Raw genomic sequence first — 16,592 nt, forward strand, 5'->3', positions numbered from 1 at the left:
TAAAGGATTAACTCACCCACATTGAGATTCAAAAGGAATAACTTACTTGTGTGGCCTAGTCCCTTATATGTGACAGAATAGCATGGTACACTGACACCACTGCTCTACATGCTAAACCTTCAACAGGGACAGTAGTTTGCTGTTAATAAATTATGGACACACTTGGTGCACCCCTCCAGATCCAGAACCTACTCATACTTACCTTTGCGCACATGCTACATTAGCGTGCCGCCAGGGGAAAAAATGCGGTTTACCAGAAACAAGCTGTCGGGCACTCAGGGCAAGGAAATATGTCTGTTTACTATGACTGGGATATTCCCGTTCCAATATTAGTCACCCCTAAACTTGGTGTTCCAGCTGGACCAAGCCTAGCCTTCTGTCTGTTGTTTTCCTTCCTGTATCTTGTAGAGCTGTCTCTGTAGAAATACATGATTGGATTTGGCAGTTTTTTTAATTCAAAGCATTTGAAAGTATTGCTCCTACATGCACTGGTGACAACATTGGGTCTTCCCGCCCCTGGCCTGGGTCTGGTATCTCCCCACTCGGCGTGTCCTTTAAGAAGCTGCGGCCTGGATTCAGTAAAAGCCCTGAGTCCTGTAAACACCCCATGTGTCCTGTCATGCCTTGGGTCAGCAGCTCTAATTGCCCTCGCAGAGCCTTCCTTTACCTTGAGCCCCGTATCCACCCTTCTTGGCCCATTTTTCAACAGACTACATCTAGTTACCCTCCATCTCCCCTCTGGCCCCAAAGACAAAGTGTCCCCTGTTATCACAAGCCCATTTTCATTTTCTTGCCCTATATATTGTGTAAGCAGGCCTATAAAATCTAACTGATTATATTTCCTTCTAGGCGATTAAGGAGGAGACAGATGGATTGCACGATGAACTTGAATTTATTCGTATCCTTGGGACTGACTTAATCTTTGCCTGTGGAGAGACTGAGAAACCAGAGGTGAAGAAGAGCATTGATGAGGTACGCCTGTGTTTTTTTTGCGCTCCTCCCGAATCACTCGTTCCTTACTCCTCTTATCTCTGTATCGGTCTTCAAATGCCCTTACCTCAACCTCCAGCTCTTTGCACTAATTTTTATTTTCTTTGCCTTCTCCGTCTGACTGTACAGAACTCATCATGTTGTGCCCTTCTCCCCCAAGCACCTACAGATTCCACCATAATCTACCTTTGCCTGAAATCTGTATTGGCCTTCATGGGCCCTGTCCTTGTTGTCTTCGGAAAATCTCACATCACCCTGCCCCACCTGCTCTCCATCCTGATCTCTTCCTGCACTAACCTACCGATACCAACTGCGTCTTCTCTAGTGATCTAAGCTTCTTATCTCCTTCACAGATGAATAATGCCTGGGAGAATCTCAACAAAACCTGGCGAGATCGTCTGGATCACCTGGAGGAAGCCATGGTATCTGCCGTGCAATATCAAGACACACTGCAGGTGAGGGAGAGTCTACCTCCAGCCAGTGGTTTAGGTACTGTTGCCTTGCCTAAAAATAGTAGGTATGCTGCAGACAGTAGTCATTGTTGGCTTCTCGGATCCTGCTGGTACTGTGCATTCCTCTTTCAACAGTTTGGGCACTAAGAACCAATCATTTGCTTCTGTTTCACTAGCCGTACTGGAGGAACCACTGATTTCTTTGTGGTACTGTGTGCCCTGTAGGAAGTGGTCATTTCTCTCTGGAGTGCTGGCCATGCTGCGAGAACTGATCAGCTACCAATGACATTGTAGGCCACGCTGCGTGATCACTGATGGCCGACCCATGATTTAGGAACCAGTTGCTGCCCCCTCGCATACAGGCCATGGAGCCGGGACCTGTTACTTGGCACTGACATACTGCCCGTATAGGAAAGTAACTCTCCTGTGTTTTGTTTTCAGGCAATGTTCGACTGGCTGGATAACGCAGTAATTAAGCTGTGTGATATGTCTCCTGTGGGCACCGACCTTGATACTGTCAAAGACCAGATTCATGAAATGAAGGTACAAAGACAAAGCAGTCTGTGTGATGGAAAGGCGGGTGTGTTCTTCTTTGGGTCTGTATTTGGACGGTTGGTTTTTCTTTGCGATGGTCTTTAACTGAGTTATGATTTGGAAGAAGAAGCAGGAAAGTGCTGTGAATATACATAGAAAGCAACACTCCAAAGACCTTCACTCCCAATCCTATGCCCTACAAGAATGACCTAATGTGAAGAGGGAAAACTCTAGGTCGCTTATCCTTCCTCTCTCCTGTGGGGTACCTGATTGAACAATCTGCTCCCCATACCCTGTAGCATTTATATAGAACTACTAGGCAGTCTGTAGGAAAGTGCCCCTTTTAGATATGGTCACTTCCACTTTTTTCCTGGTATGCAATCTAATGTTGACTGGAAGTGCACTGAGTTCCTACTATCCAGGTCCCCAGTGCCAGATCTCTTTCCCTAAACTGTACAGTTATTCCCTCAATTGGCAATACCTTTGGTGCCACTCCACTCGTGCCCCCTAGCCCGAGTTGACATGGGTACCATAGAGGGTCCCTAAGGGCTGCAACATGTATTGTGGCACCCCCAGGAACCCCTCACCTAACTCATGCAGAATGCTATTGCAGGCTGCGTTTCTAGGTGCAGGCAAAAGTGAGAACACAACATGGCACACATACCTGTGTTCCATGCCTGCAGACACTGGAAGCAGTATATGTGAGTCACACCTACAGCAGCCTTACAGCCCAAAGGCAGAGTGCACTATACTGCATGTGTGGACATATCTGCATTTGCAGATATGCCCATGTGCTGGTCAGTTCAATTCCTGCCAGTACAAATGCTGGACACTGGTGAAAACGAGTTCACCAGCAATATGATGGCTTTACTGAAACCAAAGATATTTGGTATCAAACACATTGTATTAATAAGCCCACACTAATTTCAAGTGATGAATGTATTAATGCCTGCATCCAGAGGACATCTTTGAGGTGCACCCTGAAAGCCTACAAACTACTAGTGAGCTGGCTGACTGGTGCTGACCAGCTTGCCACCACAGATGAGTTTCTGACCCCCAGGGATGAGGACCTTTGCTCTCTGGAGGTCAGAAACAAAGCCTGCTCGGGCAAAGGGTGTTTACACCCCCTCCCAATGGATGACCCGCGAATTAGCATTCCAAGGCAGGGGGCTTCATAGAGCCCACAATCTTTGGTATGCAAATCTGGCTCCCTCACAGGAGAGGATGCCAACCACCCCTTTGTCCATTGCCCATTTGGTGCCTCGACAGGTGGGGAAATTATTAGTCAGAAAGGCGTGTTCACCTTCAGGCTAGTTCCACCCCTAAGGTGGGCTGCCTGAAGTGAAGGCAAAATATCAGAGTCTGCCATCTCTGTGATGGCAGAATTAGGAACTCTGGGAACAGCGTTATGCCCACTTTCCACACTTAGTGGTCATATAGGTGGCATAGTGACCCAAGGGGTAAGTATCCCATTGGCTACTACCCTACACTCCCCGGATGCCTCTAAATCTAGTAGTTAGGGGAGCCCCTGGCACCAGGAAACGAGATTCCTGCAAATTTGAGAAAAAAGATACTGAAGAGCAACGAGAAGCAAGGAATGTGAAGAAGCCACTGACTTGGCGCCAACTCTGCCGGCCTGTCTGCCGTTCCCGCCATATTTCACTAAAGTTGTCTCGTCCTGCAGCTGCTGTGCCTCCCAAAAGCGTGGAAGGACTGCCTGCCTTCAACATAGACCCACGAACTCCCATGGAGTAGTGGAGCTGCTTCCCTGCATCCTGCAGGCACTCCAAAAGAACTGTGAGGACTCCGGACTGCTGCAAACCTGACACCGAAAAGCACCACTGCACCTGTGCCTCCTAGCCCAAGTTGAAGTTGGCCAGTGGTGCCAGCGTGGTACCCGACCCTCCAGAGACAAAGCCCACCTTGCGTTTACCTACCGTAGGCTCACCGACGCCGCCTGAAGCCTCTATGTGCAATCTCCCTCTACCGCAAGTGTCTCTGGTGATGAAAACCTGACACCTATGCACCCGGCTGCCCTGGCCCGAGCAGAAGAGGTCCAAAGGTGTCCTCGAGCATCATGAGATCTGAGCCTACCTTGTTGGTTCAGTCTAACTTGTCTTCCAGTCCCAGCTTGCAGCTTCTTAGCAACTGGACCGTTCCCCATTAAAGTGAATGGTACACCCGATGCCTTAACACACCTCTGCACCCAGATGCCCCAATGCCTCCTGAGGTGACCTGCTGCTGTGGTCTTTGACCTTGCCCCATACTCCCCTTAAGTCCAGGTGGTTGGTTCTGTAAGTTGCTGTGAAGAGTCCAAGTGCAATACATGTTTTTATCCCCTAGGATAACATTGGGCACCCCACACTGTAAAGCACCTTTGTATCCAGCCGCCCTAGTGCTGCCAGTGGTGACCTGTTGGTGCTTCCTTGGACCTAGCCCCATACTTAACCGAGATTGGTCCCGTAAGTTGCGGTGAAGCACCTCTATGCAGTGTATATCTTTCCTCCAAATGATAACACTACCGCTTCAGAAATTGCACTGTGGCCATTTAACATTTTTTTAAAGATGTATAACTCGAAATTTACTTACCTGATTTTGATGATCTTGGTGCCGAAATATTAGAGTTACTTTTATAATTTGGTGTGGATCTCCTTATTGAGTCTTGTGCATCGTTTATTGACTGTGTTTATTGCAGATGTCTAACAGTCCTCTCTGATATGCCTAAGGCTGCTTGACCACACTACCACCTAGAAGAGCACCTTAGGATTGTTAGAGCAAGCCCCAGTCCACTCATAAGGGATACTTGGATGTTTTGCACAGATACCTCTTCTTTTTGGTATACCACATAAAGAGTCCACTTCCTACACAACCATAATATTATGATGTACCAGTATGCAGAAAATATTCTGCACTATCTGAGCTCCTCATAGCTCACTTTGCTGGAGCTAGCAACCCCTTTGAACATGTTTTAGCAACATGGGTAGGCCTCTGTAAGAAGCTACCAATGTTAGCAATCAAAAGACAAATACTGATGCATACTTCAATCCTTGCCCTCTGATCTGCTCAGGTTTTAGGCTATGTGGCTGGTGCTTGGAGAGATACAGTCTCTTGGTAGGCGAGTCACAGGGCAGAAGTGGTCTCCAGGCACCTACTAGCCATTTACAAAGGGCAGTTTCCTCACTTTGAAAATAAATTAGTGTTAGAGTCTTCATAAGCACTGTCCGCCTTCACATTTCCTTACTTTAGCACACAACAGGTAGAAGGATGGCCATAGAATGAGCTTCATCACTTCAGCTATGGAAAGTAGAAAAGCTATAAAGCATGAGATGAGCCCGGATCTTGGGACTAGTCTAGTGCAAGGATTGTGGCTATCCTACAAAGCGGGTTATTTTTGGTTCTCGTGAAGTGATCCTGTTGCCTTTTCGTTTTCATTTTTTTTTTTTTTAGGAGTTTAAGGTGGAGGTTTACCAGCAGCAAATTGAGATGGAACGACTCAGCCATCAGGGTGAACTGATGCTGAAGAAAGCCTCAGACCAGACAGATCGTGACATCATCAAAGAGCCTCTGACTGAACTGAGGCACCTTTGGGAGAACCTGGGCGAGAAGATCAACGACAGACAGGTGACAGCACAATGCAGTGGTTGCACGTGTGCTGCTGTGACAAAGGCTGAGAATTATTAATGACTGGGGTCAGCAAAGTGGGTGAAGGCTGGCCTGTATTCAGTGGCTGGTTAAGCTGCAGGGCTGAGGGTTGGACATTGACATCTGGGGGGGGGAAAGGTGGGGGAAGTTGCTCGGAGAAGGGATATCTTTGGAACAGTTCCTATGAAAAAATTGCAGTGTAGAGACTAGAGCAAAAGTGGGTGTAATATAGTATCAAGGGTAGATGATTTGGGTACTTCTTGGGAATGGGCTGAATCTGGGTCAGCGCTGGGATTAGAAGCAGTGTTGGGACTGGCGAAGTAGTCAAAGCTGTGGAAGGGAACAGAGTAGGCTCTGATATAGCAGCAGTGGCATAATGAAAAGACTGAGATTAGGCTTTGCTCTGGGCCAGGTTTGATCATAGGGCAATGACTGTGCAGAGGCAAGAGAGGAGGCCTAAGCCAGGCTAAAGGCTGGACACCATGTCACAAATAATGGATAGACTTAGAGCAGTGTCTAGGGTTGGCGGCAGTGGTAGCTGTTGTCTGTTTTTAAATTGCTTGAGTGAGTTGTGGTCCTGGGGCTTGAGCAGTAGCCAGAGCACGGCAATGACAAGGGTGTGGGTTGGGATAGGGTCCTTGTGATAGGACTGGTACTTGGTTTGGAAGTAGAGTCTGGGGACGTACATGGTACTGGGGCAGAGTTCTAGGAGCTGAACATTGTCTGGAACTGAAGTAGGGCGTCTCCCTGTGAGCGAATCTATGGCAGTGTCTGTGGCATGGTGAGAAGTATGGAGCTGCAGCGAAAGCAGCAGCTAAGGCATTAAGACTGATGCCATTGCTGTACTATAAATAGATCACTGGCATGTGTAAGAGCCCGAGCTGTGCCTTGTGTCTGGGCAGGAGCTGGCGGGTTAATTTTTTCTCACCTTGTTTTCCTCCAATTTCGTTACAGCACACTTTGGAGGCTGCGCTGTTGGCTCTCGGGCAGTTTCAACATGCATTGGCAGAAGTCATGTCATGGCTGACGCACACTGAAGAACTGTTGGATTCACAGCGGCCGATCAACAGTGATCCTAAGCTCATCGAGGTCGATCTTGCAAAGCATCATGTACGTTGTAATTTTTAGCATGACTTGCTTTAACCTGACGATTTGGCCTCACTGTGGGAGTCAGTTGAAAACACAGAGAGGGCTGATCCTTGGATATTAATTATCTGTCAGTTACCCCTCCACGCAGTTTCTCACAAGGTCCTTGGTCAATCCCCCAGCACCCTCATGCCCCCTTTTGCAGACATGCTCATCATATCATGATATCCCCGCTGCCCGTTAAGTGTATGAGACATCCCTCGCGCTAGGCTGTGCCTGCAATACATTCATAGTACAGTTTTTTTCACACTATACTGTGCACTGTATGAGACCTTATTCACTCCATACTTTTCTTCCTCCACTCAGTTCATGAAAGCTTCTTCTTGCTGTAATGTCACTTTTATATGTTCAATGTATACAAATCTTCATTTATTGTTTGAGGGTTCTCATGAAGGTGTCTCTACACAGCAGGAAAGCCTCTTCACACAATGCAGTCAGTGCACCAAATGGGAGAGTCTTGTATGAGATTTCCCAAATAATCCACTCTGACCATGAGTCTTCTCACACTGTGCTGCCCTTGCATTCTATTCAGTGTCTGTAAACCTTCGCACACTGTGCAATCTATTCACTGAAGGGCAGTATCATCTAGCTCAATTGTCCGCTCACTCTTTAAAAGCTTGGGCACACAGTCCAATCCATTCACTTAGAGAGATTCCTGATACCGCGTTGCCCTTGCTATCTGTTCGTTGTATGGGACTGTCCTCATTTGAATTGATCCATTTTGAGACCTTCCTCTCTGTACTGCCCCGCAGGTGTTAAAAAATGATGTCCTTGCCCATCAAAACACAGTTGAGACCGTGAGTGATGCTGGTAATGAGCTTCTGCAGTCAAGCGCTGGAGATGATGCTAGCAGCCTGCGAAATCGACTCAAAGCTCTCAGCCGGTGCTGGACCTCTGTGCTGCAGAAAACAGAGGAGAGGGAACAACAGCTGGAACTGGCTTTACAACAGGTACTGAACGCAGTGTACTGCTTTCAGGCACGGTAGGCCGATCAATCAGTCTGAAAAACAATGCCAGTCATGTACTGTTGCACACTAGAGGAGAATAGTCAAACGCTTTAGGAATTTATGCGCATTTTGTTACTAGTACAGAGCACAGGTGACCTATTGTACACTACACAAATATATGCATAGCTGTGTCCCATCTGAAAAGTGGAAGCCCCAAACACATGTTGTCAGATTACATGCAGTCACATGTACTTCTGTGCAGAAGCCAATCACAATTTTTAGATCAAAAGTTTTCCATAAGTATTTTCTACACTTGCGTAATAACCTGTAACTTGCATCTTCCAATGGCAGTAAAATCACTTCTTATCTGAGGTCACAGCACAGATTGTGTATGAAATAGGAGGCCCTGGCTGTGTAAAAGCTGCCACAGGTGTTCCCTTCTGTGTGAATTAGCTCATGGGGCCCTATTCTGCACCAATTGCATCATAAGCCTCATTCGTGGAGATATTTAACATGAAAACAGAATCCCGTACTCAGTAACAAAGCACAAACTCATGTATAACTTATGCATTCTTTTAGCTATGCTGTCTTAGGTTCATTCTTGATTATAACAGTACACACACATTTATTGAGACATGTTCTCCTTATAAATATGTGCACAGAGGCATGAGCTCTAAAATGTGGATATGCAAACTTCATGGTATGTGAGCCTGTGCTTTTCGTTGTTGCTTCTATTTGACACTCTTTTCTCTGGCAGGCCCAGGGTTTCTATGGTGAGATTGAAGACATCCTGCAGTGGCTGCTCAGGACAGAAAGTATGTTATCTGGATCTAAATCCACCGGAGGGCTGCCAGAAACTGCACGGGAGCAGCTTGCTGCACATATGGTATGATCTGATAGTGTTACTGCATTTCATGGGGATCTGTTACTCCATGGTTGGTGTGAGGGGGCTGCATAGGGAGTGGAGATGTCTCTTGATTTCCAGTGTGTTTCTCCATGTTGAAGGAGTTTGTAAAATCCAAACTACTACCCCTGACCAGTGGGCTGGATTGAGTGTGTTAGTCCGTTGCTGGGTAGTCTGAGGGTTGTTTGAGGTCTTGTTGCGATCTGTTGTATTTTCACATTGCACAGGGCTCCATTATGTTTTCTTATGACAGTGGGATCTGAGGAAATCCAGTGTGTTAATACCTGGCTGTGGGTCCCAGTATGTGTAGGGGGATCTGGTGATACCTATGGTCACTTTAGCAATGGAATACAGCCATGGAGATTGTATTCGGTGGGAACCAGTGTGTTAGTCGATATGAAGATACTTTCTCAGCATCATACGGAACAATATGCCAACTTCAACATCAAACAGTGACTTTCTCCCACCCACCCATCACCAGTCCACAGTCAGCGAGCCTCTGGCCACAGCACAGGATTTTTTTTTTACAGTTCACCACAACAATTCTTTGCAGTTTCGGATACCCCCACACAGTACAGTACTGCTAGGCATTAATTGCCAACATCAGTCAGAAATCTAGGGAGTAATAAGTCAACCAACCACCCCAGTTTTTACAAAACTTAAGGGACAAGGGTATCTAGCATTGTGTTACTCCATTGTTGTTAGATGCACTGTGTTGGTCCATAGCAATTCTATCCACTAATATAATAGTATCTAGTGTGCTGTGCGATGGCTTGTGGTTTGGTGAGTCCCAGAAGTTTAGCCCACGGTGGGTGATTTGTGGTCTGTTACTCTTACACAAGGGTGTCCGCTGTGTTATGTTATGGTTGCAGTGTTAGGTTGTTATATTTATACTTTAATATATGAATGCCTCTTTGCATGTGCCACAAAAGAGGCAATGGAGCATATAAAACACCTTTAAAGATTAATTGATTGTATTCTGTTTACTGGGATATACGATGAACATAGTATGACAAATATCACTGCACATAAGCATTAGATGTTGCAGTGTGGGAGTATTTGACACAATTGCGTCTGGTCTTTTTGGAGTGATCACTAGTGTTAATTAAGACGATTTGTCACTGCTGGTCATGTTTACATGTATGTTGCAAAGCGACACTTTTAAGGATGATTACCCTCAGTTTTGTCATTTTCTTTTTTTGGGACTCTCCTTTTTGCAAACTTGAACTCTAAGACTGGGATACTGCAATGTGCAATGTGATACTGACCATTGTAGCTTTAAACACCCTCCTCCCCCCTGACCCAAATGACATTGTGCCTGGTTAGGTTATACGCATTCCCCAGATTCATTCATTCAAAAAAACGAGCAAACATACCGCATATATTCCACACTCATACTAGAACAGACATCCTGACCCGAATGGATCCAATCAAACAACTCCAATTAACAAAAATAAACAAGGGCGGCAAACCACATGGGAGCAATGAATTCATAAAATTTCAAATTAATGAGAATTTCTCTTGAGGCAGGATAGGTATGTTCCCTGCAAAGCTAGACAACAAAGACTAAATAAATGGCAAGGTACTTCCTAATGGTAAATCAGAGTCCAAAAGATAACAGCAATAAATATATAACAAAGGGCAAAATCCAAATAGGCTTAACATAAAGCACAGGTATGTGGTAAGATCCGCCAAGTTCTTTGTTTGGTGAAAACAGTGCCGACGTACGTTTCGGTGACAGGCCTATAACGGGTCTCACCTTCCTCACGTCATAGATCCTCAAGGGACACAGTGGGGAGAAATCTGAGATTTTTTTTCAATGTTATTCTTGAAGCCGCCGCAGCCACGAAAGCATTGCCCCCTTGTGAGGTAAAAGTTGTTGAAATTGGCTGAGGTGTTGTACTGCCCTCGTCCGGAGCCTTGTCCCCTATTACTGGTCTGCTGACCTCCGCGGCCGGTTGCACGGCCCCTACTACGACCGGCCCCTTGGGAGAAACGAGTCTGGAAAACACTTTTATTATTAGACTGGGCCTTGTCTAATGAGTTAAAGGTGGCAACGAATTTACCCAATTCTTTCACAAAGGGGTCCCCAAACAGGCCCCCTTGAGCCACAGCGAGATGACTGAATCTGCCACCTTTGCCTCTTCCGCCATGTCCAAGATCTTCGTCATTGGGCCAATGGCGTCCAAGAGCTTATCCTGGCAAGAGCGCCAGGATCCGTCTATTCCCACGCGGGGGTCTTTTATATACTTCGCAAGGAAAGTAGCCATTTTTTAATCCAGTTCGGGGGGTAAGGGCCACTTTCCCCTCTAATGTGGGGTGCGGACATTCCGCCCTGAGGCATCCCCGAGCTTCCTTTTCCATAGGCTTGCTGAGAAGTCCTGCCACAAACTTGGCCTCCTTGTCCCCAGGTGCCCAGGCTGCGGAGCGTGGATGGATAATTTCATTAGAATCCAGCATACCTGAGGCATCCTGAGGCAAAGTGCCTGCGGAACTAGCCGGACGCCAAGAACGCAAAGATCCCTCATCGTCGCCGGGGTCTGTAGGGGAACCCCCATCTTGAGAAGGGGAAGGAGGTGCCGTAGACACTGCGGGCTCCGGTGGCCGGGGAGGAGCAGAAGGGGCGGCACGGACTTGGCCAAGAAGGCACTCTTCAGGCGCTCGAAGGCATCCTTGTCCACCTCTTGCGACCCCTCCGTACCACTCTCTCCACATACCTTCTTGTGCGGCGGAGTAGCCTCCAATGAAAAGGTGGCTGGTTTGGGGCGAAGCTGCACCCATGTGGGCCTGAGCCAACTTAGCGCACTCTGCTACAATGCGGCTAGTCAGGTGCTTTTCCATAGGGGCTACCACCTCATTAACGCACCTGAGGATGGCGCTATCTACAGCCTCAAAGAAGTTGTCATCCAGGGGTAGGTACTGTGTAACTATACACAACAAGACTGTCAATGGTCTCTACAGCTAGTATGTGCGGAAAAAGAGAGAGTCTGTGTGTACCTATGAAGTGTGTACAACAAAAAGAAAATGAATCCCATCAGCCCACCCATATGGCAGAGCATCATCATCTGGGATAAAATCAAAGATGATCCGGTTAAGGAGTGACACACCTGTTGGTATTGTGTGCTTCTCCAAACCAAAGGGACCAACAGTGATGAATCATACCAAAAAACCAATGTATGTAATGGTGTGGGTTGTCAATTGCAGTGAAAAAAATATTAATTTGGAAAAAAGTGAAATATAAAATTGCTTACCATAACATAAGGAACATTTTATTAGGGAAAAGTCATGGTGTCACTATTAAAACTAGGCAGTTTGAAATTATAACTGTCTATTAAGGATGATATCATCCTTAATAGACAGTTACTAGCTGTAGAGACCATTGCCAGTCTTGTTGTGTATAGTCATATTGTGAGTAGGGGGTTTAGTCTTTCTTCTTGGTCTTTAAATACTTGTTCCCCTTAGACCCTCCACCAATCTTGTTCTACGTAGGTACTGTGTAGCCTCTTCCTCCTCATAGTAACTCCCCTGCTCCATTTTACCAGGGTACTTGGTATGCAAGGGTTAACACTCCTAATACAACAGGCAGCACTTAGGGATGACAGCACAAAACACTAATGGTGGAACCCTTCAACTGTTATGTGGACCGGCAGAGCCTGGATCAATTTGTGGGCAGATCAAAGAGCTGCAGGCTTTTTGGTGCGGCCAAAAACCGCTATGGTTGTTGGTACACACTCCCTGAGCGCGCAGGCCGTCAGACAGACTGACACTGTCTAGCCGCCACCCAGTGCGCTCCAAGCAAACTAGTGCACTATTTCGCCGTAGGCGATTTATGAGGGAAAACTCACTTGATACGGGCGTGGAATTAGTGTAAAAAGGGGCAATACAGACCCCCCGAAGGGCGTTCAGGTTTGGCAGAAGGGGACAGGCTCTGGCGAACTCGTCTCCCTCTCAGCGTGGCTCCACTTTGAAGTAACCGTGCTGAGGGAGCAACGAAACACGCAGGCGCGCCCTGGCAGGCTACTGCGCTCGACGCAAGGAGCGAAAGCGCTCCCGCGGTCAGAAAAAAGAGGGGAATCTGAAAATAAATGCTCAAACACAAAGCGCAAACACAGCAATGCCCTCCATAGCGACCCAAGGCACTTTACAAGGCACAATTATCAACAAAAACACCAGATGATCAAAGACCAGAAAAAAGGCACTTAGCTGGCTGTGCAGCAGCAAAGAAAGAGGAGAGTTTCACAAGATGGTGGAGCTTTCTAGGAGTCATAGACAGTGTGGAAGGACTGTGTTATCCCTGAGACTTATGGTAGTTGATGTTTATGGACTGGATTTACTTGTTTTTTGTGAGAACAAATGATGTTTTTCTCTCTAAGAAAAAGTCATTTTTATTGCTTTTCTGGCTGCTGTGTTTTTTACATCAGAATAAAAGCGAAGGAAGAAAAGCATAATAGGAGCCACCGGTCCTGACATACAATTTTGCAGCGTGAATCTTTCTGGATTCACTATGCTGTGCATTATTCCGCGGTCTTGTGGTTGGGTCCGGATTCGTAGTCTTTTCTTTGTTTTTTTTTTTTTTTTTCTCTTTGCCCAGGTGGGCGTCGGCGTCACACCCCCTTTGGGTGTATTTCCGGTGACGTCGGCATGCTTCCTGCGGAAGCTCCCACTCTTGGGCGCCATCTTCAGATTCTTTTTTTCCGCGGTCGGGTCTGGATCGTTCCCGTTTGGGCTCCAGACATTTTTGGAGAAAGAAGAAAGAAAAATACAGAAAAGACGAGGAGAAGTCATCTGAAGACTCCAGGGGACTTCACCGACGAAAGACAAGCAAAGATAAGGCGTTTTCCATCCAGATCTTCGACGACCGTCGACGAACACGCGACCAGAGAGGCCCTGGACGCTCGAGGATGGACAACACGCCGTTCAAGTTCTGCCGTAACTGCCACCACAAGTACGCGCAGAAGGACCAGCACCCGGTATGCAACCTTTGCCTACCGGTGGACCACGAAAGCGGAGACTGCAACGCCTGTTCCGCCTTCACCCCGAAGACCCTTCGTGTGAGAGAGAGGCAGAGGGTAGCACACGCCGCCCTGCAGGGGAAGGCCCCGACCCCGTCGCTCTACGAGCTGGGGATGTCCTCCGAGGAAGAAGACAACGCTGCCGCCGAAGACGACAGCTACACGGTCGTAGAGACCGATTACACGAAGACTTCTGACAAGGTAGGAGACTCTTCGGCCCCCAAGAACCCGAGAGACTCTGAGTCTCGAAAAATCGAGGGCAAGACCCCGAAAGCGCCGACGCCAAAAAAGGCGGCGTCCGCGACTACTCCCAGGCCCAGCGGATCCTCAGAGAAGGAGTCCCCGGCGCCGAGAGCTGCTGATCAGCAGAAGACGTCGAAAATCGTCCCCGAAAAGGATCGATCGACGAGGGAGAAAGACCCGAAACTGTCGACGACGACCAGAGACCCGATATCCGGTTCGACGTCGAAAACTTCGACTCCGAGAGGCACGGCGACGAGCCATCCGTCGAAGAGAGCGGCGGAACCATCCGACGCGGAACACGCGGCCGAGATGGAAAAGAAAAGAAGGCGCCTCGAGGCAGAAATGGAGAACTTCATGCAGCGGAAAAAAGATTTCGACGCAAGGATGAAGGCCTTCACGATCCCTCACAAGACCAAGCCACCAGTGCTGGAGGCGGTCGAGGAGGAAGAAGAAGAGGTCGCCGAAGTCACCGAGCAAGACCAGGACGTCGAGGTGTTCGACGACCAGGAGGAGTACGAGAATCCCCACGAGAGCTACAGCTATGGGGAGGAAGATGAGGGCAGGACAGACACAGAGTCGGCGCCCTATGACCTTCAGGAGGTAGATTACATCGATGTCGACACCGACAGCCCGGAGGAGGTGGTCGACACCTACCCCTCGAGGCCCTCGCCGCCGGACGACATCGGGGCCTACAACGCGGTGATACAATCTGCCGCAGCAGCTTTCAAGCTCAAGCTCGACGAAGAGAAGCAGAAAGCAGACTTCCTTCTGGAAACATTGCTCCCAACACAAACGAGGAGCCAGTTCCTCCCGATGCTCGAGAGCGTCTTGGCTCAGGGGAAGGAAGCTTTCAGGGAGCCCGCAACATGCAAGGCAGTAACTCCCAGAACTGAGAAGAAGTACAAGCATGCCGCAAAGGACCCGGCCTACATTCAGGGCACGGTCTCCGCAGACTCCATTATCACGGCCACAGCAAGGAGGAGGGCTAACGTACCCACTACCTCGGGCCCGCCACCGGATAAAGAGAGCAAAAGGATGGATCTGGTGGGCAGAAGGATCGAACGGAATGCCGCGACCCACTGGCGCATGGCTAATTCCAACGCCCTGGTAAACAGACACATGTACCAAATCATGGAGGGACTGGGGCAGTTGGTGAAGGACTTGCCCCAGGATGCCAAGCAGAAAGCCGAAAAGCTAATTGAAGAGGGGAAGAATGCTGCAAATTCTTGCCTTAAGACGGCCCTGGATGGGGCAGACACCGCCAGCAGGCTCATGATGATGGGCGTCACGGAAAGGAGACACGCCTGGCTCAGGATATCCGGTTTCAAACCGGAGGTGCAACACAGCATCCTGAACACACCATTCAACGGCAGTACGCTTTTCGGACAAACAGTTGATGAGCAACTCAGCCAACTTAAGAAGGATAACGAAACAGCAAGATCCATGGGAGCATTGCAGTTCAGAGGGAACAAGAGGGGCACCCCGTCACGGAGGCCCGGCGGAAGAGGCGGAAACCAGCCAGGTACATCACACCAGGCTTTCCAGCAAACGCACCAGGCAGACTCGCAGGGTCAGCAGGGCCATCAGAAACAGCCCTGGCAGTACCAACAAAGAGGCCAGTCCTTTCGAGGGAGAAATGGACGGGGACAAAATAGAAGAGGGGGCCAGCAGCCCACCTCCAAGTGACTTCAAAAAAATCCGTGTGCCCACCCACAAAAAAGATCCCAGGGGGCAGCACGTACAGATGGGTCAAGACAAACTAGACACCTACGACCACAGGACACCAGTGGGAGGAAGATTAAGATTCCACCTCCAGGAGTGGAGAGGAATCACATCAGACAAATGGATCCTCAACATTATCCAATTCGGATACTGCATAGAGTTGGAGGCGAGGCCAACAAACAGAAAACCAAGAAGAAAGCCGCTAGCAAGCAAGCAGCTGCAGTGCCTTCAGGAAGAAGCAAAAGAACTCCTGCAGAAGCAGGCCATAGAAAGGGTACCCTTCAAGGAAAGAAACACAGGAGTATACTCAACATACTTCCTGGTACCAAAAGTAGACGAGACAATGAGGCCCATTCTCGATTTACGGTTCGTGAACAAATTCATAAGAACGCAAAAATTCAAAATGACCTCCCTGCAAGAGGTGCTCCCACAGTTGCAGACCGGGGACTTCATGGTCACTATAGACCTCAAAGACGCATACCTGCACATCCCAATGAACAGGAAGCACAAGCACATGCTCAGGTTCACCGTCGGAGAAAGCCACTACCAGTTCACGACACTGGCCTTCGGTCTAAAATCGGCACCAAGAGTTTTCACAAAGTGCCTCGCAGCAGTCGCAGCGCACCTAAGAAGGCAGGGAATACATGTATACCCTTACCTGGACGACTGGCTGGTGAAAGCAAACTCATACCAGAAATGCAAGCTGCACGCACATACAGTGACCAGCACGCTCATAAACCTGGGGTTCTCCATCCATTGGAAGAAATCATCAATGGAGCCGGAACAAGTGAAGATCTTCCTGGGAGCACAGATCAACACCTTACAGGGCAAGGTGTTCCCCAGCGAGAAGAGGGCGAGGGCGCTGGTGAAGGAAACTCGCCTCTACCGGAAGGGACAAGCTCGGACAGTGAGGACGGCGAGCAAGATCATGGGGATGATGGCATCATGCATCCACCTGGTACCGAATGTACGACTCCACATGAGACCCATTCAAGAATGG

At 48.3% G+C, this 16,592-nt stretch overlaps 1 protein-coding gene across 4 annotated transcripts in view; it reads left to right on the forward strand.

The window, feature by feature from the left end:
- MACF1 (microtubule actin crosslinking factor 1) overlaps positions 1–16,592 on the forward strand; it is a 990,087-nt gene that overhangs the window by 804,222 nt on the left and 169,273 nt on the right. For all 4 annotated transcript variants that reach the window (XM_078680764.1, XM_078680763.1, XM_078680765.1 and 1 more), the window contains 7 exons: positions 850–972; positions 1,344–1,445; positions 1,884–1,985; positions 5,424–5,597; positions 6,573–6,728; positions 7,517–7,714; positions 8,469–8,597. In XM_078680764.1, coding sequence (XP_078536890.1) covers positions 850–972; positions 1,344–1,445; positions 1,884–1,985; positions 5,424–5,597; positions 6,573–6,728; positions 7,517–7,714; positions 8,469–8,597 — 984 coding nt within the window. The remainder of the gene's footprint in view (positions 1–849; positions 973–1,343; positions 1,446–1,883; positions 1,986–5,423; positions 5,598–6,572; positions 6,729–7,516; positions 7,715–8,468; positions 8,598–16,592) is intronic.

This window comes from Lissotriton helveticus, chromosome 3_1, assembly GCF_964261635.1.
Source record: "Lissotriton helveticus chromosome 3_1, aLisHel1.1, whole genome shotgun sequence".
NCBI classification, from domain to species: Eukaryota; Metazoa; Chordata; class Amphibia; order Caudata; family Salamandridae; genus Lissotriton; species Lissotriton helveticus.